Source organism: Calypte anna, chromosome 14 (assembly GCF_003957555.1).
Source record: "Calypte anna isolate BGI_N300 chromosome 14, bCalAnn1_v1.p, whole genome shotgun sequence".
Lineage (NCBI taxonomy): Eukaryota > Metazoa > Chordata > Aves > Apodiformes > Trochilidae > Calypte > Calypte anna.
In genome coordinates, this window is record NC_044260.1 from 4,634,488 (window position 1) to 4,656,550 (window position 22,063).

A 22,063-nucleotide genomic window follows, 5' to 3' on the forward strand; every position below is an offset into this window, starting at 1 on the left:
GGTTGGGACAAGAATAATATACAAAACCCAACCTGTGCAGTTTTGTTTAGGACTGGAAATGCTCAGGTGGATCACAACAGAAATTAAACCTGCAACCAGAAATAACACTGTCTGAGAATGTTGTTGGCCATGGAAGGACCAAACACATAATGGGCTGTAGGGAATATGGTCAGAGGGATCTTTCCAGATGACTGTATCCTGTCTTGGCTAGAAGGAGATGATGCCAACATCCCTCATAAACATTACAATGTGTGTGAGGTTTTTTTGAGGTGAACTAGATAAATGATATGATATTTACTGGAAGGAGAATTTAATTTTACAAACACACAGTGACATTTTTGAGGAGACCATAACGGTTTCTTTGTCATCAAGCAGTAATAAAGACTCCTGTAAACAGAAAGCACACTTTTAAATAGAAGATTTTTATCAACTATTCCCTCTTCTTTTTTAAATTAAAAATCAGTCACCACTCTTTCACAGAATACTAATAAGTGAGAGCTGTCTCAGTTCTCTGATTTCAATGAAGCACTATCTGAAGCTTATCACAGTTCATGCCAGTACTTGCAGCCAAAGAGGAAACTGGATGGCTGCAGCACAATGCAGCTGATTTCATTTATTCCCATCAGTGGAAATGCTGCTTGTGCTCTTTCCAATGGCAGTTTTGGGAGCTTTCCATACCCAAAGCAGCCTGAAGAATGTCATTTACTCTCCCGTTGGGTTAATTTTTCCTGCTGGTGTTTTAGTCACATGACTGTAATCTGCAGAGAGGCTTACAAGATATAGAAAATAAAAGAATCAAAGGGATTTAACACTTTTGGCAGAAGCTGAGACCTGTTTCCCACTTTTTTTCCAGAAGTCATGTTATGGAAAAGAGTCACTTGGCTAAATAGAAGCAGAGCTATACTGAGTTGCTTGTGTCTAACATTTCAGGTCTGTAACTGTGACTGTCACAGATACCTCCAGAGAGTAACTAGAGCTGAGGACTCTTGACACTTTAAGGGGAGAGTGTAGCATGTCAGGATCAAGACTGATAGACCTACAAAGCTCTTACCCTATAGGGAAATACTTAGACAGCAAATATAATGAAAATGACATTCTTTTCCTGTGCTGTAAGGACCAAGACAGCAGACTCAAGTTTCACAGACTATGACTACCAGTAGTGATGTCAATAGACAAGTTCTGGCTTAAAGAGAAGTTAGGATCTTGGTATGACCCAAAGGCACAGACAGAAATTGGAGTGAAAAAGAGCAAATGTTTTCTGGGATGAATGAAAACATGTCTAGAGCTTCCTGAATTTGAGTCTATCTCCTAACCATCAAAAATCATACTTAAATCTCAGTTTGGAAGATACTGTATGCTCACTGCACATCAAAAGCTGAGTACAGTAGGAAAAGAAACCTCTGTGATATTAGTAGCCTTTAATGTTTTGCTGTATGCTGTAATGGAATGTGTTGAAAGGAGGAGTGATTGACAGCAGGTGTCATTCTGTGGCTTCAATCTGAAGGCCAGCACCTGTAAATCTGGGCAGTGTAGAACAATGAATGAAGAAAAAGTTAATTTCTTTATAAATGGCATTTTCCTTAAGATGGAGCTGAGGACAGCAAAATGATGTAGCCCAATGCATAGATACTCAGTTCCTGAAAAAATTAATCTTCTGTAAAAAACGCTGGTGACCTTGTGGGGGCGTCAAAGTAAAATTAAACTCCACTGGAAGCTGTGTAACCCGACAGCACTCTTTCCATTCCACTGATACAGGGTAACATTGCCTGCCTGAAACCATTTGCAATTCACAGTAGTGTTTAGTTAGGGATCCTGTGTGAAGGGAGAGATCTGAGTTTCATGGGATGTTATCTCTCCTCATCTCTTTTTGCCCTTAAGTGCCTATGCCTATAAAACTTTACTGGGACATCAGGACCTGAAAACTGTATTGCTTTCTGCATAGCTATAAAAATCATCTTGGCACCAGCAACATTTAACATTGTCAAAATGGAAAAGGATTAATCTTGGCATATGAGAGCACCATTAATTTTTATGATATTTTTTAATATGTAGAATTGTGTGTTTTTTATCTAATTTATTTTGGGACCTTTTAAAAATTAAAGTGATTGCAATGTATTTTCTTCTGATTGTTGAACTTTCAAATTTCAACTTCAAATAAAGTTAAAGTTTGTAAATTAATGGTTCCTGCATTCCTGCTGCAGTTGCTGTATTTGCATTGCTCCTCTGGCCTCTCCTGTGTGCTCCTCTTGTTTTCACTTTGCACCTAGGTTGACCTCTTACCTCCAACTGTTTTCCTGAGCTGGTGGTAACAAGATAACTCCTAAACATGTGGGGTGTGAAATTTCTTTAGTACAGAGTCAAGATTTTCTGATTGGGAACTAACTGGTTTTGACCACAGCCCAGTGGAAATGGAAGAGGTGATGGGCTTTTGCTTTCAGTCATAGCTTCTGGGGCTTTATTCAGAAAATAAACTCTGTCATGCAGTTCTATAACTAAAAGCCATGCCCTTGCCTCAAACATACCTGGGTTTGTGCAGAGTACAGCAAGTTTCATTTATGCCTTTTCATCTATTGTTGTGCTTCTTGCTTGTTGGCTGCAGCAATCATGCTCATCACTTACCAGACCAGTGAAATTCATTGTAAAAGCTTCATTGTGGTGACCATTCATGCCTGAATATGTTGTTGATGGATACTTCTCAGAAACCCTTTGTAGGAGGGATGGAGAACAGATAACCACTCTTTGGTTTTCCTTTGGCCACAGAGCAATCCCTGTGCTAGGGTCTTTTATTGCTTTAGACATGCAAAGGGCTGGATGAAACTGGTCTGCTATCAGCTGGGGGGGAGAATAGGAGATTACAGAGTTCCAAGGCCTCTCTAGTTTACTTATAATGTAGCTCCCTGCCCTGCTTATTGCTGCTGTTTGTGAAGCTCTGGTGGAAGGAGCTAGGATGTATACATTCCTTTCCAGCTTCCCTGGAAAAGCCTTCAGGTCCTCTCAAGAAAAAAATTATGCTGTTTAATCAAGGTAAAAGACCCTGCTACCTGCTTTGAAGATGTGGGAATCCTGAAGTCATCTCCCTATCACGCAGAGTCCTTGTTGTGGGACTAAACCAGCTGTAAGAGTACAAGACTCAACCAAACAATCTGTGTTTCCTGAATTTATTATCTAAGTTTCACTTTTTTGTTCTTTCCTCTGCTCCACTGGAATATGCTCTGGATTCCTTAGCAGAAACTTCAAATTTAAATCTTAAACACTGGAGGTAAGCCATGCAGCATGAACGGAAAAGTTTTTACAAGATTTTTTGGAGCAGAGACAGCTCTTGAATTCAGTTGAAAGCAATTAAGTGTTCACACCAGTTGTATTAAACCATACTTTGGCTTCAGCTGAAGTCAGAATGCCCTTGACACTTCCAAGCTTTGCAGCATCTGTTTATGGGAGGTTTGTCAGCTCACTGATGGCTTTCCCCATGTGAACTTCTAAGGGAAAAAAAAAAAAAGTTCCATTCATTCTGTGGGCATGGAAATAACCATTTTTGGCTCTAGGTTATTGGGAGAAGATTTTCAGGCATGGTTTGTGGTCTGGTGCTGCATCAATTCCTCTGTTTCTTTCTCACATTTGCTGCTGTTATTCTTTGCCTGGTAGAGAGAGCTCTGACACCAGTTTGCCCTTTTTTCAGATGCATGTAAGGCACGTTGGCACTTGCTGCTCTGTGGCCTTTGGTACTTGTGCTGTGCTCAAAGGATTGGCCCTGAACAGTGTTATTGAGTGCGTCTTAACTCCACTCTGTTGTAGTCTACAGATTAAGTTGTAACCTGCTCCTCTTGCCCCTTCCCCTGCCAGTCCTGATGAGCTTTTCCAAACCTGTTCAAACATCTTTTCTGGTCTCCAGCATTCATGCTCTTCCCCTCACCTGAGCTGTGTATAAAACAAAATCTCAAGTTGATTGCTCAGACTGTGACATCACTACTATTTGGTAGGGTTTCTTGCCAACATTGCTCAAAGACACTTTGTGTTGGGTACCACATAAACCCCTCTAGGGCTTCTGTTCTTGATAGTGTGAACAGATGTGTCATAAAATCTTGATGCTCAAAATGGCCCAGGCAGCAGGAGGGACATCATATAGAGGGCTGTCTCATGTCCCTCCCTGTCTGCCAGATAATCCCACACCTGCATCTTACTCCTCTGCCCCTCCTCAACCTGTCAGCTCTGCTTCAGGAACGTAATGGAGCTTGGAAATCTTTCTTAGGACATGAATTTAGAACTGAAATACTGTAAAATCTATCATTTGGTTATGGTGCTGCTGTAAAAAAAGGATGTGTTTAAATGGCCTCTGGGCATAGGCGTGGAAAATTAGGATAGCTTTTAATAAACAGGGGATTGACCATTAATGCTTGTAGTACAAGTTACAACATTCTGTGCAAACATTCTTTAGCACTGTTATTATCTAACAATAATCCTTATTTGTATCTTACACAAATTGTGGCAGAACCTTCTTTTTATTTAACATGGAAGTTCTTCCTGAACAGTCTTTCTATAATTTATACTCAGAATTAGCAGTTTTCTTGCTCATCTCAGGAGATATGTGATAGCCACTTGCTGCATTTCTATGAAGGTAAATGTTTATTGTACAAAATGTAGTAGAATGTTATGAAGAAATACCTTAAATAATTAAACAGAAACTATGAGTGACAAAACAAATTAACAAAGTGCAATTTGAGCTGTGTTACTCTTTCCTTTTCATATTCACTTATTTGCTAATTTGCTGAACCTACTGAACTCACTGAACTGTGATTAGAGAGAATTTGCCAAGTTCCTTTGTAATTGTTTCTTTGCAATTAACTAAATAATAGAATGTTCTGTGTGTTGCTCTCTGGGGAGAGGAAAGGAGCAGGCAGGTGCTTTTGCAATAGGATTTCCACATCTTCCACCCATTTCCCTGGAATTCACCATGTATAAAAAGACAAGCAGAATATAAGAGAGCATTGCCTCAGGACTGAAAATGCCAGAACCAACCTTTTCTTAGGATTTCTTGAAAGCTTAAAGCTTTTTTATGCACACCCTCGTTGTGGCTATTCTTTTGTTTAAACCCAAAAGTCCCTGGGATGACTTAAGAAGAAAGCAACAAAGACCCAAATGTGTGTTCCTGTCTGCAGCCATCTCCACCCAGGGAAATTCTTGGAGTTGGGAGGTGAAATCAACCAGGAATGGCCCTGGTAATGTGGCTGCAGAGTCTGGGGACTGAGCTGTCATGGAGGGGGCAGCAAAATCTGGGAGAGGCTGGAGAGCAGCCCTGGCTTTGTTGTGTCCTTTGACTTTCAGCAGCAAAATAGAGAGGAAACCCTGGGAGGAGAGGGAGGTTTCTCTTAATAGAGGCACAGTCTGGCTCAGCAGGAAGGAGGCAGAGCTCGATGTAAGGGCAGAGTTTCTGAAGCAGCAGAGGTGAGCAGGGTGGAAGTGTTGCCTGACATTAGCAGCTGAGTGCTGAGAGACAGTTGTCTCACTGACCTCCCTCTGACTGTCCAGAATTTAGTCCCTAGTCTCCAGAGGGTAAATCATCCATCTGCTGGCACTTGGAGTTCAACCTTGCCTTTTATTAAAAAAAAAAAAAAAAAAAAAAAAAAAAAAAAAAAAAAAAAAAATCAGTATTGTTGGCTAAAACCTTTCATAAGGTATATTAGGTCTGACAGTCTGGGAAAGACTTCTCACTTCACAGTATATTAAAAGCTGAATTATTTCATCTCATAGTGAATAAGCCAGAGGTATGAGTTTGCTGTTCTAAAAGGTGCTCTCATTGCACGTGTCACATCAGTAGGGACATCTGGAGTCAGAGAGAGGCTTGTGAAGAGTGAAGAATTATACATTTCTAGGATTCCCTTTGCAGACTGACTGATGGTCCTAGACAGACAGGGGACAGCCCTGGCTGCCTTATTTTAGAGATTTAGACCAGTCTTTTTAGCTTTATTGTTTTTTGCTTTGGAACAGATCTCATTTGCCTATTTTGTCCAGTGATTCTTTACCAAAGCCACTGTCAAAGCAAGTTAGTGAATGCTAATATGGCTCTTAGGGTTACTTTTCAGCAGGATTACCAGCTAACAAGCTGACATTTGCAGTTTGCTGTGGTTGACTGGAGAACTGCTTTCCATGTGAGGCTGATTTACTGTTAGTTTATATTCCTGGGATGTTACAGCAGTGGCTTGTCTGTTTATTTTGCTTTGGCAAAACAGGAACTGCCTTTTTGTGAGGTGAGGGAAAAAGGCTTCTATAATGTAAACATGAGAGCCTTGATAGCTGTCATGTTCTCATGTAATCAAGAATTACCTGAATAGGATCAAATGGGAGAACCTAGACATCTAAGATATGCAAACCCCATTTCCTGACATGGTAAAACACACTGAAGTGTCCTGTCATGGGAAGTACAGCTAGTGCTAAATACTGCAGTTTGTCTCTTGTTTTTTGTTTTTTTTTTTTGCTGAATTCACTTTACTCTTCATATTTCCCCGTATCATTACAAATAATTGCAGGGGAGAAATTAAAACTGTTGATGCCTCTGTTTCTCTGTAATCCCAAATCCTCATTCTACTATAATTTAATCCAGTTGTCTCCACAGCAAATGGCTGTGAGAGATACAAGCACACCAGGGCTGCCGAGCCTGCTCCCTTCCTCATTTACTCCCTGTCCCCCTTATGGTGCCTCAAACTGCCACCCTGATACTCTGGTGCTTACACCCTCATTTAATAGCATCCAGCTTTTTCTGTCATCTGTTCCAAAATGTGTTTTTTTTTTAATTTATTTACATCAATGTCTTAAAACAAAAAAAATAAAATCTCAGTGTGGAGCCCCTGCTGCATCTGCTTTCATTTCATGTCCATCCTTTTACTGGCAGAGGAACTTGGACTTGCAGCCTTGTGGGGTTTTTTCTGTCTATCCAGAGGCCCGTGGCAGCAGTAACATCTGCAGGGCAGATTCCAGCCCTGAGCATTTTGGTGCTGAATTGCATAAACTCTGTGGCATAAGTGGCTCACTCCAAGAAAGCTCTGACCCCAGCAAGCTCTTTCTGCTCCTTGTCTTTGGGTGGTTTGAGCTCATGGTGAAATATGTTGGATCCTTGGGCTTGAAAACATTTTCTTTCCCATCCTTGCTCAGACTGGGGAAAAGGAAACAAAAACAAAATAAACAAAGAGAACAAACAAAAAAACCCAAACCAACCAAACAAATTAAAAATAAAAAAATTAGGTATTGTTTTACTCTTCTGCAGAAAAATGAGATTTATTCTTTGAGAAAGCTGGAGGAGGCTGAGGTCTTATATCTTGTACCCTTGTATATCTTGTACTTGTTCACATACTGCGTGGCTGGGAATCCTCTGACATGTTTCTTTTTGGTCTTTGAGAATGATAAGATTTCCTTTCAGCTATGCTGATAATACTCATATGAAGATCCTGTCCTCAAAAGCTGTTAAAATTGATGTTAATATTTCACAACATCAGCAGAAACAGGTTTATTTGGCCCCAGTGTATTAAGTAGCTCGTTTTAACACTTTTACCCTCTTTATTTACATCAGGAAAGGCAGCATAAAGTCTTAGCTGCATTTGTGGAATGTAGTAAAATCATACTTGCAAAAGAGATGTCTGTGTGATACCTACTGATCTACCACCATTTTGGAGAAAAAAGTAGTGCTGTTGACCTTTTTTTTTTTTTTTTCTCAATAGGATTCACAGCACTTCAGTGTTTTTTTGAGGCTTTTTCAGTCTAAAGAATGTTAGTTAGATGAAGGTTTCTCAAGCCTGTAAAAGTAGTGAGACTTTTGGTGTTAGAAAGCTGGATGGTCCCTTTTCCCCTTCCAGTTCCAAATCGTGTTGAGTGATGCATCACTTCCAGCTTGGCAAATCAGCAGTGGGTGAAGAGCTGGGTTGGGGAGACCTTGGTTCATAGGACTGCATGGAGATAGCAAAGGCTCAGGAGACGGTCTGAATAGCTTGCCTGAATAAGTTTAGGAGCTCCTGCATTAATTCAGGTCAGCACTAGAGCAAGAACTAAATTATTTGATCTATTGTTTTTAAAAGAAAACAGCAAATATATCCATGCATTTCAGTTGTAATAGGAACAATATGATCTTTGTAATAAGCTGAATGAGTCTGATATAGCTACTGCTGTTTTCATCTTTTCTCTTTTATTACACTATCCTAACGTTACCCAGAGAATTTATGTACCTTGTGGTTTCCAACATGTCCCCCTGAGAGGTTATGTTCATATTTTTTACCCTTAAGACTAAAAATAACTTGGTTCTGCTCTCTCTAGAAAGAAATGAAAAGCCTTTCCCATCAGCTCAGAGTATAATCCTTGGGAAAGCCACGGCTGAGTGGCTCTGTGGGGAGCACAAGCCGTGCTGATACGTTCTGCACAGCTCCACTGTGCTACACAGTAAGATGCTGTCAGTGTTTAAATGGTGAGGTGTTTGATTCCTGGCTCTGATTTGTGTAGTCATCAAAACAAGCTGAAAATTCCAAGTCCCCAGAAGCTAATGGGGCTGTGTAGTTGGCTTTGGGTGAGGGTCTGGAAGAGGCCAAGCCTTTTCCTGCGGAGAGGATGGTTGGAGCCAAAGCTACCAGAACACTCCATGGAACAAGTCAAGATTGGGCTGGAAAATCGCAGGGGGGGTCCGAATGCATCTTCAGACGCCTTGGTACTTCTAGAAGCTTTTGGAAAAGCCAGGACAGGCTGAGGAACCAAGCAGGGCTCTGGTGTCCCGGGAACGAGGCTTTTGAACTTGTGTGAACACCTTGGTGCCTGAGGATCGGCACTTCCCTCAGGGGCACTGCAGGCAGGTGCCAAGCGCTTGGGTTCCCTTTGGGGCTATTTTGGGGGGAAAGGGGGTCGTGGGGGTCTCTCTATGAGAGAAGGGATCGGCATTTGTTGCCGGACGTTCACCCACACAACAACACCCGACCACGCACCACGGCGCCATGTTACAACCCTAGACGCAGTGGCGGCGGAACTGGGCTACCGAACCCAGGGTTCTGGGGCGCAACGGGCAACCCGGCCGAACCCGGCAGCAGGCACCTGAACCCCGGGCCGGGGGAGCCCTGCGGGTCCCAGAGGCCGGGGCGGGGCGGACGGCGGCAGCGCCAATGGGAACGGGCGGGCGGTGCCGGGCGCGGAGGCGGTGGAGCCTCTCGGCGAACAAAGAGGGAGCGATCGGCGCGGCGGGAGGGAGGAGGAGGCGGAGGAGTGGTAGTGGGGGGGGGGGTATCGGCCATGCGGGGCTGCCAGGCGGGGAGAGGGTGAAGAGAGAGGGAGGCGAACGAGCAGGGAGTGCGGCGTCGCTCCATGGCCGGCGGGTCGGGGTGAGGTGAGGAGAGGCGGCGGGCATGGCGGGCGTCAGCTACTCGCCGCCCTGGTGGGTGAGCCTGCTGCACCGCCTGCCGCACCTCAGCCTGCGCTGGGAGCTCACCGCCGCTGACTTCCGACCGCACGACGCCGAGTACCAGCAGGTAGGTCCCCTCGTGGGGTCTGTGTGTGTGTGGGGACACAGGGACAGGCACGCATTGTGTCCCCCTCCCTGCAGCCGGGCGGGGGGTGTTTGTACAGCCGGGGGTTGTACGGGGCACGGGATGCGGAGGAGAAAGAGAGGGGCTTCTTGGGGGGAGTCGGTGGGTGCCATGTCGCCCCTGTTCCGTGTGGTGGGTGTCCACTCCATGAGGGGCAGAGGTCGGGCAGACCAGGACGTGGGGGTCTCTCCGGCTTGGGCAGGAGCTGCCGCTCCGCCGAGAGGGGTGAGCAGGAACCTGGGGCTGCTTCCAGCAGGCTGGAAGCCCGAGTTCTTTTTGAGAAGAGGTGAAATGATCCCTTGGAAAAGGGTACAGGAGGCAGCTCTGGCCAGGTGCCCTCCCCACGTCCCTGCATGCTGCCACGTCCAGGCGAAGGCACCGGCCCAGCTTGGTGCCCCTGGCCGGGTCGTAACCCCTCCGGGCTGGCGGTGGCTGCGCTGCCCTCTGCTCCTCAGCGATGTCCCCAGCCCTGCCAAGAGGCAGCAGCGCCTTTCCGAAACCGAATCTCTGCCTCCTGGAAACCAGATGACTTAATGCATGAGAGCGGCGTTAGCATCAAGTGCACAGGAAGATGCTTACAGAATACTTGTGTGCCGCTTTTTTTTTTTTTTTTTTTTTTTTTTTTTTTTTTTTTTTTTAATGCTGCTTAGCCTGCGTCCGACGCTTGGTTGGCTAGGCATGTAATTAAAATGATTGTGGAGTGAATCTGTGTGCTCTAACATCTGTGTTCTCTGCTGTCATCTTGGAACAGAGCTGCAGTGACTCTGCTGCCTCGCTTTGCCACGGTCTCTGGTTTTGAAAACACCATTTTGCTTTTCTCAACATTCTTGCAGTGTCCTATATATGCAGCCTCCTATCACGTGCCCAGGCAGAAAGGTCATCTAAATGGTTCTTGTTTGTCGTAGAAATAAAAGGTCATAGAAATACTTCAGAAAGCAGCATGTTGTGGCTTTTTATTTTTAAAAAGAGATGGAAAGAGGTTTGTGGGCTGAAGCCAGAGCAAAATGTGAGAGATGTTATCAAAGAGCACGGGGTAGATACAAAGTAACATCTTTAAACCGGTAAACAAAACAAAGTTTTGACCTAACTTTGCTATTCGGTGTTTCAATTTGTTAATTTGTTTTCGTTCCCTTGGTTTAGCAGAGTTCAAGATGGCCACACACAGCTGTAAGGCTGCACAGCAGCTTAGCTGTGTTTCCCTGACCTCAGAGGGTAGCAGCCTTTGAAACAAGGGATGTGAGATGCTGGAGATCGGAAGTGAAGAGTTCATGGAAAGATGTTGTTGGGGAGTGTGTTATCAGGAAACAAGCGCTCATTGACCTTTGAATAGAGAGCAGATGTACTTAAGTTGCTTAAAAGCATTCTTCACAACATTCTGGGGTTGAGTTGGTTTGTCAGTAATTTTTCTACAGTAATCATATTCCCACTTAGAGCCTTCTGCTGTTCTCCTGTGTAGCTGCCTCCCCTGTTTCGATGCTATTAAGGGTTTCTTGCACAGCACTATGGGGCCTTTTAAGTCTTTGTATCAGCTCGCGAGAAAACATTTTATCAAATCCAAACCTGAATGTCTGGATTACTGAAGTGTTTGTTGTCAAGGGAATGATTTGAGTAGCAGGAGCTTTGCTGGTTTTGGTGCTGGTGAGGGGGATCCAGCAGGCTCTGGTGTTCTCGGTGTCACTGGTTACATAAGGAAGCTGCTGTGGTTCTGCAAGTTGACTCTGGAGTTCACAGCCATGTAGATTAATTCTAATACAGTGGAACTGGGAAACTTAATCCGGGAGTGGGGGCTGTAATGCTAAATGCTCTCTCATGCTTTAAATTGTTCTGAAGGCTTTTGGTTTGAATTCTAGCTTTTTCTGTTAGCTTTGTTATGAATTTGCATCCCTTGCTCTCTCTGCTGCCTGTGCTGGCATTCCCTTTTCTTTAGGAACCTTTTGTATTTAGCTGCCAATAGCATATATGTCCTGCAATAAGAGTCTGGGGTGGGGTTTTTTTGGTTTTTTGGTTTTTTTTTTTAGATTCCTCACATTTTTCTTTTCTTTGTACGTCTCATTGGCACAAAGTATGTATTTTTGTTTTCTATTCCATTGGGGGCTGATTATTAAATTTAAACTGTTAAACTGCACTCTGCATTCAAGAGCTGGAGAGAGGTTGGGGGGATGCTAGCAGGGAGTTTATGGAGATGGGAAAGGGTAGAGTGTCTCTAGCTGTAGTAAAGAAGGATTACCTTTACTAAACTAAAAATACTTTGTTTCCATTACTTCAAGTCATCAGGTAGCTAGACTGTCATTATAAATAGACATACAGCAAGGCTCTGTGTGCTCATTCTGATTTCTTATGAGGAAGGAAGCAGTGTATCCTTTCTGATTCCTCATTGCTTTTCTAGGAAAGATTTCCCAACCCACGACCAAGGAAAAGCATTGTTTTCCTTATGAAACTTTTCTTTAGTAACATCACAGTAAAGACCTTCCTTTTCTGTACTGCGTTTTGATGACAGGCTTTGAACTTGGACATCAACTGAACATCCCACTTCCACCAAAAGTTAAATACAATGGCTTGGGTTTGAATGTTGTCACCTCACTTGTTCCAGTGCCATGGGCTTCTGCAGGTGAGGAGGCTGCTGTGAAACAGGCTTTCCTCCTGTACTCAACCAGGATTACTGTCAAGCACAAGCCACTGTTCCACTGGAGCAGCAGACAAGGTGTTGTCCCTCAAAACCTCTCTAAAATGTACATAGCTTGCAGATCAGCACATACTGCTGGGCTTTGAAGTCCAGGTTTTTGTTGTATCTTCTGGGAGCCGGGATGATGGGCAATATCTAGAAGGATGTAGATTTAATAGCTAGCTATGCTCTTCTGTCCCATTCAGTCCTTTCATCAGAGCAGGAGGGACACCCACTGTGCACTGGCGTAGCTGAAGGTGGCTGCATCCATTGTGTACCAACTTACAGGGGCTTCCTCCTTTTGTCTGAGAGCATGAGAAATACTTAAGGCAATGTCCTTGCCAAGGGCTGAGATCAATGCAGCTGCAGGTTTTGGCTCTGTACCTTTATCACCTGGCTCAGTCTCTAAAACACTCTCTCCTGGTATTAGTTACTTCTTATCATCTCCTTCAGCATATCTTGTTGCATTAGGTTAGAACAGAGTGTGCCAGGCTGGAGGAGCAGAACAGATCCTTCCCCTCCTGGACTGTTTAAAAATGTATGTGTTTAGTGTGTTCCTTAGGTGCTTTCCTTCCATCATGACAGGCTGTGGACAGCAGTACCACTTGTTGTTTCCTCTTTCTGGGGGAATGGAGGTGAACTTCAATGGGGAATGGTCCTTCTTCTCCAAGGAGTTTGCATGATGGTCCTGCCAGAGCTGCCCTCATGTGCTGCTTGCAGGACTTGGTCTATAGAGTTGTCCCTGCAGAGGATCTTATCCAACCAGTTCTTTTCCTGACCCTCCCATGAGTCATTGGGGTTGAATATATCTTGATCTGAACAGTTTTGTGCTGGCTGTATTCTCATCTGACTCATACTGCAGTGCTCTGCAAAGCCTTTTCATTGTATAGTGAGTCACAAACTCTGGAGTGAAGGGAATGTAAAAATGGAGCAAAGCTTGAGTTCCTCCTGAAAGCCTCATGCTAATCCCTGTTCTGGTCTCCATGCCTTTTGCTGCTGAACCAATGGTGATGATGATCTTCCCAGTACTGTCCACTTGCCTTCCAGCTAAGTAAATCAGGCCACTAGCAGAGTCCTGACACTGCTGCTGGTAGTTTAGTCTGGTAATATAAGTAATTCTATTTGTGATATTGGGAGCTGCATGGCATTGAATTCACTTGCTCAGGATATAGTTTGCCAAGGCCCTTGAGGTAGTGTGGTTACCTGCTGGATAGAAGTAGGGAAGCTGAATGGCTTTTTAATACAGCACAACAGGCAATGGGACATCAGCTTGATACAGGGTGCCTTTGGTACTAACAAAAAAGGAGCCTACAACATTTTATTGTAAATCTTAAGTCTTGCTGTGTGCTTAGAAGTGTTCTAGAAACACTGAAGAAGAAGAAAAGAGGTCGTAAAAGCAAAGTTACAGAGTACCTTGTCTTGAATTTCTGCTTTTTTCTTATTGCTGCAAAATGGCAATGTTGGTCTGAATCTTTGTAAATGTTTGGGTTAAGTGTGGATCAAGCTAGACTTGATCCACAAAGTTGTCCAGTATGTTTGAAACTCCTTCCTTGTGCCAACATCGTGCTTTTCCTGTGAGAGCCACAGCTGCAAATGCCTGGGCAGCAGAGGCAATGGCAGCTGGATGGATGTGTTTTAGGGAAAAAGCTGGATGATTGGTTCACACCAATCAAGCTGCAGAACCACGCTCAAGGAAGCATTGATAACAACAGGGATATGCTCTTGTCCTTGGTTTTTGAGATGCTCACTTTAGTGGTGTCACCCAGAGGTTTCCTTTCATATGTTTGCCAGTGCTTTTGTGGTGTTATACTCTTTTTCTACTACTGGATGTGTGTTGAGGGGGAATCCAGAAGTAAAAGGTGCTGTGCAAGTCCAATGATGCTTCCCTTTCTTTGGCTTGCAGACTCAAATCCAAGGCATATGCATTTGAACCTGTAGGCAAAGGTTCAGCAAGAAATGAAGTCTGTCAGGTACTTTCTGGCTCTGTGAGGCTGTTTCCCTACACGTAACAGCTCATGTCATCTTTGGAAGTATTTCTTGGCTGGAGAAGCACAATGGAGCCTAAACTGCAAAAAGTCTTGGATTAGAGAGATTGTTTTAGAACTTCCTCTACTGTACTGGCGTCTTATTTCAATTCTGAAACCAAGAGTCTTGCTGTAAATTGGAAACATGTGTATGAGTCAAGTTGGATGACGTCTTTTTGTCTACTTGGCTCCAAGTCAGAGAGTAATGTGCCTTTCTTAAAGGGGTTAGGCTGAAGGTTTCTTTCCAGAGTAGATGGACCCCTTCCAAGTGGTCCATCAGCTATGCAGCTGTAGCATAAGTTTGCTCATATTTCCAGAAAAATTAGATGGCCCTGGTTAGTAGAATCCAATGCTTTCTAATTAGGTTGAAGTAGCTTTTAGGTTTTTAAGAACTGATGGTAAATCCCCTCTTCCCTTTACTCATCAGTCTTGGTTGCATGAGGAACCATGCAGTAATACCTCTTATCAGCAAACTGCTGCTGCAGTCCTACTCTGTTCTCTGGTTGATCTGGAAGAGCCTTCACTAGGGAACATCAGTACAATAAATAACAAAAAACGTAGAATCAAGGCAGTTTTGGATGGGTGATTTTTACTAAAGGTAGGCACACAACCCTTTCTGTTGATGATACATCCAGTCATCCAGCAGCATATGGTATACAGACAGGAAAAAAAGTCAACCTTTGCCAGCTTTCTGTCTGCAGCCTTACTTTTTTTTGCTGACCCATGCTGTGCTGCTGCATTTTCAGATGGTCTCCTGAGACCCCACAGTTTCTGGAAACCCTGACTGTAGATTACCTTACTCTAGTGAAACACAGTAATTGTTCTGAATGCAGGGTTTTGGCAGAGCAAAGTACACACAGAAGGGTAAAAGGTAACTGAAGAAATGTGAAATACCCTGTGGAGGAAGGAGGGAAGGAGATGAAAGTGGGTGTGTAAAGATATAAGCCATGCTTGCTTCATTTGGGTAGAATCCTAGAAGTATTAATCCTGCACAGAGAAGATGCTTTTGCAGGGGTTTTTTGTTTGTTTTGGTTTGGTTTTTTTTTTTCTCCCTGGATGGGTGTAACTGCTTATGTCTCCTTGTCTGGATTTAAGTACTTAGAAAGTAAATTTGGGGCAATGCATCCACTTTCTCTGAGTGCTGCCTATATACTACTTACCTACATGCACACACACATTTGTTGGTTCAGAGAAGCTGACATTCAGGAACCTTGTATTTTGCATTTGCTTTGGAAAAAAGAAAGTCTAAACAGGAACTGAAAATGCAGATGAGGGTCTCCAACCTTCAGCTTGCTGCCAAAATTGTGTAGCTACTTAGGAAGCTTATCTTGGTGTCCAGCTGCAAGGCCTGATCACTGGCATTCTGGAAAGGACTAAATCAAAGCCAGTTCAGTCTTACCATCTCCCATATCTTCCCCCACTTTTTTTTTTTTTTAAGCAGAGGAAAATCTACACTTTTCAGATGAACAAAAAGCCTTTGTTTAAGTGTTGATCTAATAAAACAAGCAGTACTTCAAGCAGATGTTGGTGTGGCTTTTTAGTGCTCCTGATTTTTCATTATTAGGGAAAGTGACAAATTCTCACCCAGAAGAACATATCCCATTAGGCATGACTCTGGAGATTAAGGGTGAGAAGTCAGGTGCTTTTCTCTGACTTAATCCCAAGGCTTTGAATGTGGATTAAGGAGCTGTGCCACAAGTCGCCTTGATCTCTTACTTGTAGTTTGGGATTAGATTTATTTTTGAACTTTAAACTGAGGTCTGTCTATTGAGAATGTGCTAGACAAAAGTCATGGGCCTTTGTCACATCAAGTTTCACATCAGGTTCCCTGATATGCATGTCTTCAAAGCAGGCAGTGGGGAAACAAAAACTCTTCAATCCTTTTGCATTTCTCTCCTCTTTATTTTATTTGTATTCCTTTTTCTTCCAGGACAAGGCTAATTTTACACTTCTTCTCCCCCCATCCTTTTCCCCCCCACCAGCACATTTACTGATGGAGAAGGTGAGGTCCAGAACCAAGGGTTGATGCTGTTTGTGTTGATGAGGCAGAGCTTGCCTGCTCAGCTCCGTGTGACTCCTTTCTGGGAACACTTCTGTACCTGTAAGGATGTGGGCTGAGGACAAAGCAGCAGTGATTAATGCTTCTCCTGAAGTCATTCTTCTATCATCTCTGATGGCAAGTGAATATGCTTGGGTGGCTGCAAGCAAGCACTGAGTAAGATGGTGCTCACTCTTCATAATCCTGAGATGGAGAGGAGTCAGCATCTTGTTTACAGCTGGCATCTCAACCACTGTCCGTTCCCCTCTTGCATCTGTTTTATCTTTTAGCTGTAAACTTTCCATCAGTTACACTGAGATTTCCCATTACCCCTGAGTGGATAGGAGAACTTGGCTTGTTTTCAAGGGAATGTAATTCCCAGAGCTGTGGGAAGGGATGTGATGTCTGGGAATTTATTTGCTCTAAGATTCAGATGAGACTTGAATTACTTCAGAATATCTCAGGATTGCCTTATGTACCAAATTTAATTCACACTTTTAAGAAATGGATAAGACTCAAAATATTAGGGGACATATTGATATATGCTGTGAAGTTGTCTCTAATAATAATAAAACCAAAACCCAGTAACCCTGCTCCTCTCTCAGCCCGGCTGTCAATACTTTATGGGTGTGTTATCCTACTGGTTCTGTTTAATCTCATGGTGATGATTAACAAGACAGGTGAGCTAAAATCAAGGAGGATAAAGTTCATGTAAGGTTTTAGTCCTGGGGATGTACTCAGATGGTAGTCTGAAAAAAGCCATCACTGCTAGAAATCCTTCTACCTCCACTTAAGGAGTGGCTGAGGCTGCTGGTTGTATTGCAGTGGTGCAAAACCAGGAATTGTTTGGTTTTTTTTAATCCCCAAACCAGAAATAACTTGCTGCATGATGAAAGGGTTCACAAGTACCTACTGAATAGTCACTGTGAGGCAGTGACATACTGGTGCTACTTCTTTTATGATCATAAATCATATCATTTTCATATTAGATCACCTAGGAAAGAGCAAAACAAAGTATACTTCCATGCTGCAAAGGCTTTAATTTCAAATAATTTTTTTCTTTTATTTTCTTTTCTTTTTTTTTTTTTTTTTTTTACAATTTCTAGGTAATGAGCCAGTTGTAGTTTTTGAGTCTGATCTTATAATTGTGAGCTTTTGGGTTTGGTAAGCCACAAATGTGCATGTTCTTGCAAGCCAGTCATATGCTTAAGGCTGCAAGGCTATTCTCTTGTGGGAAAAAAAAGTGGGTTAGTGTGCAATACATGGACACAGCAGTTGGTGAAACTCAGTCATGATACTTGTACCCATTTCCTTCTCCTGTGCACTTGGATTTGAGGGTAACATTTGTAAATGTTTCTTTTCACATGGTTATCAGGTTGCTTGCTTCAGCAGATGTAATATGTGCCAGGCTTCTTTTAAGTTAATTTTTTAAAAAAATAAGCATCTTTGGTCAGTAGTAGGAAGAGCATTAAAACCAGCCAGAGGAAAGAGCTAACATTCCCCTTCACCCTCACTTAAACTGGAATTACATCCTCAGATTCCCTTGGTCAGTGCTAAATGCTTTTTTCTGGCTGATACCTCTCAGAATGGTGCCACACGTGCACATGCATGAAAGCCCTTTGTGGTGTGAAATTAGGGATGAAAGATATTGCTAATCAGTCCTAACAATGCTGGACTTCTTCCTGGCCAAGGAGAAAGGGGAATGTGGGGAATGGATGTTTCACAAGTGTGTAACACATTCAGCCACGTTGTTATGCCAGTGTTGGTGTCTGTGCATGGGCACCCTTTTCAGTCTGTAAAATGCTGCTGTTCATGCAGAGAATTTAAACAAGCCTTCTATTCAACAGTGAGATTCAAAATAACACCCAGATCCAAATGGAGGCACTTCAGTTGCATAATGGTGTCTGTTACAAGGGGGACTCGGTGCAGATGATGTCAGACTCCTTGAGATAAGGCCCAAGCTTGGAGGAGAGGGGAAAGAGGGTGATGGTGAAGGAACCAGTTTGTTAATGGTATCAGTGGTGGTACCATTGCTGTTCATGAGCAAACCTGAATAATGGCAAAGTGGACTGGGTGAAAACAGTGTGTGTGGTAAGAATGTCTCATTGCTTGGTGCTCTGCTGTCTCTGGTGGTGATGGTTGTTTTAGTGCTGAACTGCAGATCACTGAACAATGTAGTGGGCAATGTGTGACCTCACTGTACTTTGGGTTGTTTTCTTGGGTTTGAGAGCATGCTTGAGTTCCTGTAGCTGATCAACTGGTAATTTTGATACTTGGCTGTAGTAGCTAAGATTTCTTCAGCCAACCAGAGAGATGCTTTCTGTTGCATTGCTGAAATTGTTTTGCATCTGTGCTGTGCCTGCAGCCTTGCTATTTCAGTGCTAGTAGTAGCAGATGATGTTACTGTTCTGAGGCCTCTGGCAGTTTGGTGCTTTCCTTATTCCCTAAACTTGTGTTTAGCATACACTTACTTCCTTCAGCTTAGGAATAGACATTTTTTATGTTGCTTCCTCCCTGGAAGTGCCTCTGTAGTCTCTGTGGCTGTGGCCAGAGGGATGGGATGCGATTGCTGCCTTGCGTGCAGCCTCCTGCCCCCCCCCAAATCCTTTGCCCCTTTCTCCCTTGTTTTACAGTATCCACTCCAGGAAACGCTGAGAAAGTCGAGAGTAATGGAATTCATGAAATTCAAGCTGTGCTTCAATGAAAACGTGTTTTCAATTTCTGCCTCCTCGGGAGCCTGGGACTGAACTGTGATTGTTGGCGCTGGGTGGGGGTTGGGACTGAATGGAAGCGCTGGAGTCAGAGCTCTGAGGAGCCTCTGGCCCTGCAGCTCTGATGCTCCTCGGCTTTCAAAAGCTGATGGGTGCTTTGTGGCAGCTTCAGGAAGCATTTTTGCATTCAGCTGTCCAAAAGGCTCAGGCGTTTTCCTGCTGGGTTTGATCTGGTTGTGGGGGTCTGAGTGACAGTGACATGTTGGAGAGAAACGTGATGGGGGGGGAAAGCATCAGCTGGAGGAAGGGGGGGGTTATTCCCCCCCTATCCTCCTCTCTCTGCTCTTGATCCTGTTCATGTTGTCCTTTGAGTGTCCTGCTGACGATTAAGGGTGAGAATTATAATGGTGACTCAAAAGCCTTTGGTAAAACTCGTTAGTTCGTTCCTCCTTTAATTAGATGCCCAGCCATGGGCTTAGAATTATCAGAGCCTAGGAACACTTGCAGCTGTAAGAAGCTGTGCTACATCCATTGCAGAAATTGTGGATTTTTGGCAAATGCAGATGTAGGGAGTCTTACTCCGTTTGGATTTTGGGAAGGAATATGGAAGGGCACAGAAATGAAGGAAGCAGCTGAGAGTGTTTAGTGGGTGACCTCTGGCTGAATCCTACCTCATGGTGTTGAACTGAGAAGAAAGGGTGGAGTTGTCCTGCTTATAAATAATACTTTCCTTGGAAAGTGTAATAACGTAACTTTGAAGGAGAGAAAAAAAGGAAGGAGAGTCTAATGAAAAGTTATGCAAGCATCTTTCCTTAAAACTTTAGCACCTGTGGGAATTTTACTCTTGGAATAAGAGTGTAACAGGAGCACTTGCAGGCTTTGCAAGCAGTGCCTGTTTTGTTTGGAAGTTAGGGAAAAGGCCAAATGTTTTACAATGAAAAGTACCAGGTAGGTTTTGTGGTTTTTGTTTTTTAACTCCTCTGGGGGAAACAGACCAATGGTGAACATCCATTATTTTGTAGTCTCTTCTTGGTTCTGAAATATGAAGGAAGGTAATTTTCAGAACTAACATCTGTGGGTGACCCATGCAGCAGAAGATGAGGGGCTTCTGAGAGAAGTTTGGGGCTACTTCTGGTAGCTTTGAAGTACTTGTGCTTTTTTTTTTCTTTCTTTATTATTATTTGCAGGAGAACTAGATGGAAGGCTGAAGAAGACTTTAGGGAAGGAGTTTTTAAATTTCTCCCTTACTACAACTCTACTTGTAGTTACAATCACTGTGAATGCAATGGTAGATCCTGAAAACATGATCTCTATTTAACTTGGGACTGTCAAGTGCCAGCAATACCAAAAAGTGCAGACCTAGGAAAATCTAAGGACAGAGATAGCTGACTGTCACTTGGCTTGGACTGGTACAATTAAAAAAATAGGTTTGTTTGGGTGTGTAGATTTTGTTTTGTTTTCTTTTTTCCTTAGGACTTGAACTTTAGTAATAGACTGAATGCCTTGGACTTGGGTAAATGGGAGCTGTGGCACAAGACCATATTAGAGGTACTTGTAGTCAATGGCAAGTGTTAATGTTCATGCTCCCTTTAAGAGGGAAACCATTTCAATTGTAGTAGGTGGCAGGAAAAAATTGATCAGCTGTGTTTTGGTCTTTTTCTGTCTAGATTTAGTAGAAAGCACAGATAGCACATTCAATGAGGATGGAATTATTTGCTTGACACTTCTGTAAGCTAAACAGAAGTCTTTACTTTGGATGAGAGTGCTATTTTAAAATCACTGTACAGTGCTTCCTGTGTGCCTTTTAGGATTTCAAAATGTGACCCATGTCTTCTGTTTGACTTTCTCATCCTTTCCTGAAGCAGTCTGAGTTATTGTCAGCTTTACAAGCCTGAGTGGAGCAGAGATATGGGGTAGGACAGTGCTTCACCCCTGCTTTCTGAGGTCTCTGGGTCACTCACCATTTCTTATATGTGCAAATATCCAAAATTATTACAGGTTGGACAATAGCTGTTGAATCAACTCAAATCAGTGGGAGCAACAAATCTAGGAGGTCAGAATAGCCTTTCATTTCCATAAGTACAACATAAGGTAGAGATCCTGATAAAATTCTTGGCTGGTTTCAGACTCTGTTCTGGGGCAGGTTGAGTGCTGCAACAGTGAACCCCTTGATCACTGCAGGGGTTATTTTTCAAGCTTTTGCAGCCTGACCTGCTGCAAATTAAAATCTGTTCAAACACAAGCTCTTCAAAAGCATTTTAAATGCTTTAATATTGAAGGCTAAACCAAAGGGGATGAGTATAAAATACACCCAGTGCTGTTGACAAAATACTCTGTGTGGACAAGCAGGACTTTGGGATGTGCTTCCAATGCCTGTGTGTTAGCAGGCAGCTCTGGCAGAAGCTGTGTGAGCGATAGTAGATGCTGTGAGCATTCTGCTGAGGTGTAAATAACAAGGTTGGACAGTTTGTGGCAGCTCTGCTGTTTTTATTAGTGCAGCTTAGCCTTTGCTTTGGGCAATGTGGAGGTTATTGGAGAAGGAAGAAGGGACAGTCTCTGAATTTGCCTCTTTTCCCAGCAGATGATGATGAGAAGGTATGGGAATCTTGTTACCTTAATCCCCCCTTGGTGTGTTAATTCTTGTGGGTGTGCTTGTATCTAAAGTCTGGAATTCCTACTGTGGCAAATGTTTGCTGGGTAACTCCAGTGCCATTTCAACCTTTTTGGAGCTTATGTGGATTTTGTTACAGCAATTCAAATCTAATTGGCTACTATAGTATTTCATTGCTGTTTATTTTGTTCTCAAGAAAAAATTGCTCTGAGAGGCTGCTGTTTTTCCTATTATTGCTCCTAAATACATTAAATAGCTCTTTGCTAGCTGTTGCATCTTCTGCTTGTGTTTGAGCCACCTCTTAACATGTTCCCAGGGCTGAAGAAGACTCCAAATTTGTTTGGTGGGTGGATCTGAGTCATGGTCTGCTGATGTTGGCTACATTTTGGGCTGGGAGGAGATGTGCCTCTGGGATACTCCACTCTGTGGTACACCAGGTGAAATGTAGTTCCACAGGTATAACCTATGGGCA

At 43.3% G+C, this 22,063-nt stretch overlaps 1 protein-coding gene across 3 annotated transcripts in view; it reads left to right on the plus strand.

Moving 5' to 3' along the window:
- Nucleotides 1-9,182: 9,182 nt before the first annotated feature.
- The window catches only part of TTYH3 (tweety family member 3), a 77,256-nt gene continuing 64,375 nt past the window's right edge, over nucleotides 9,183-22,063 (plus strand). For 2 of the 3 annotated variants that reach the window (XM_030459547.1, XM_030459549.1), the window contains exon 1: nucleotides 9,247-9,488. In XM_030459547.1, coding sequence (XP_030315407.1) covers nucleotides 9,366-9,488 — 123 coding nt within the window. In that variant the 5' untranslated portion in view covers nucleotides 9,247-9,365. Of the gene's footprint in view, nucleotides 9,489-22,063 lie in introns of all 3 variants that reach the window. The other variant, XM_030459548.1, reaches the window with a different exon arrangement.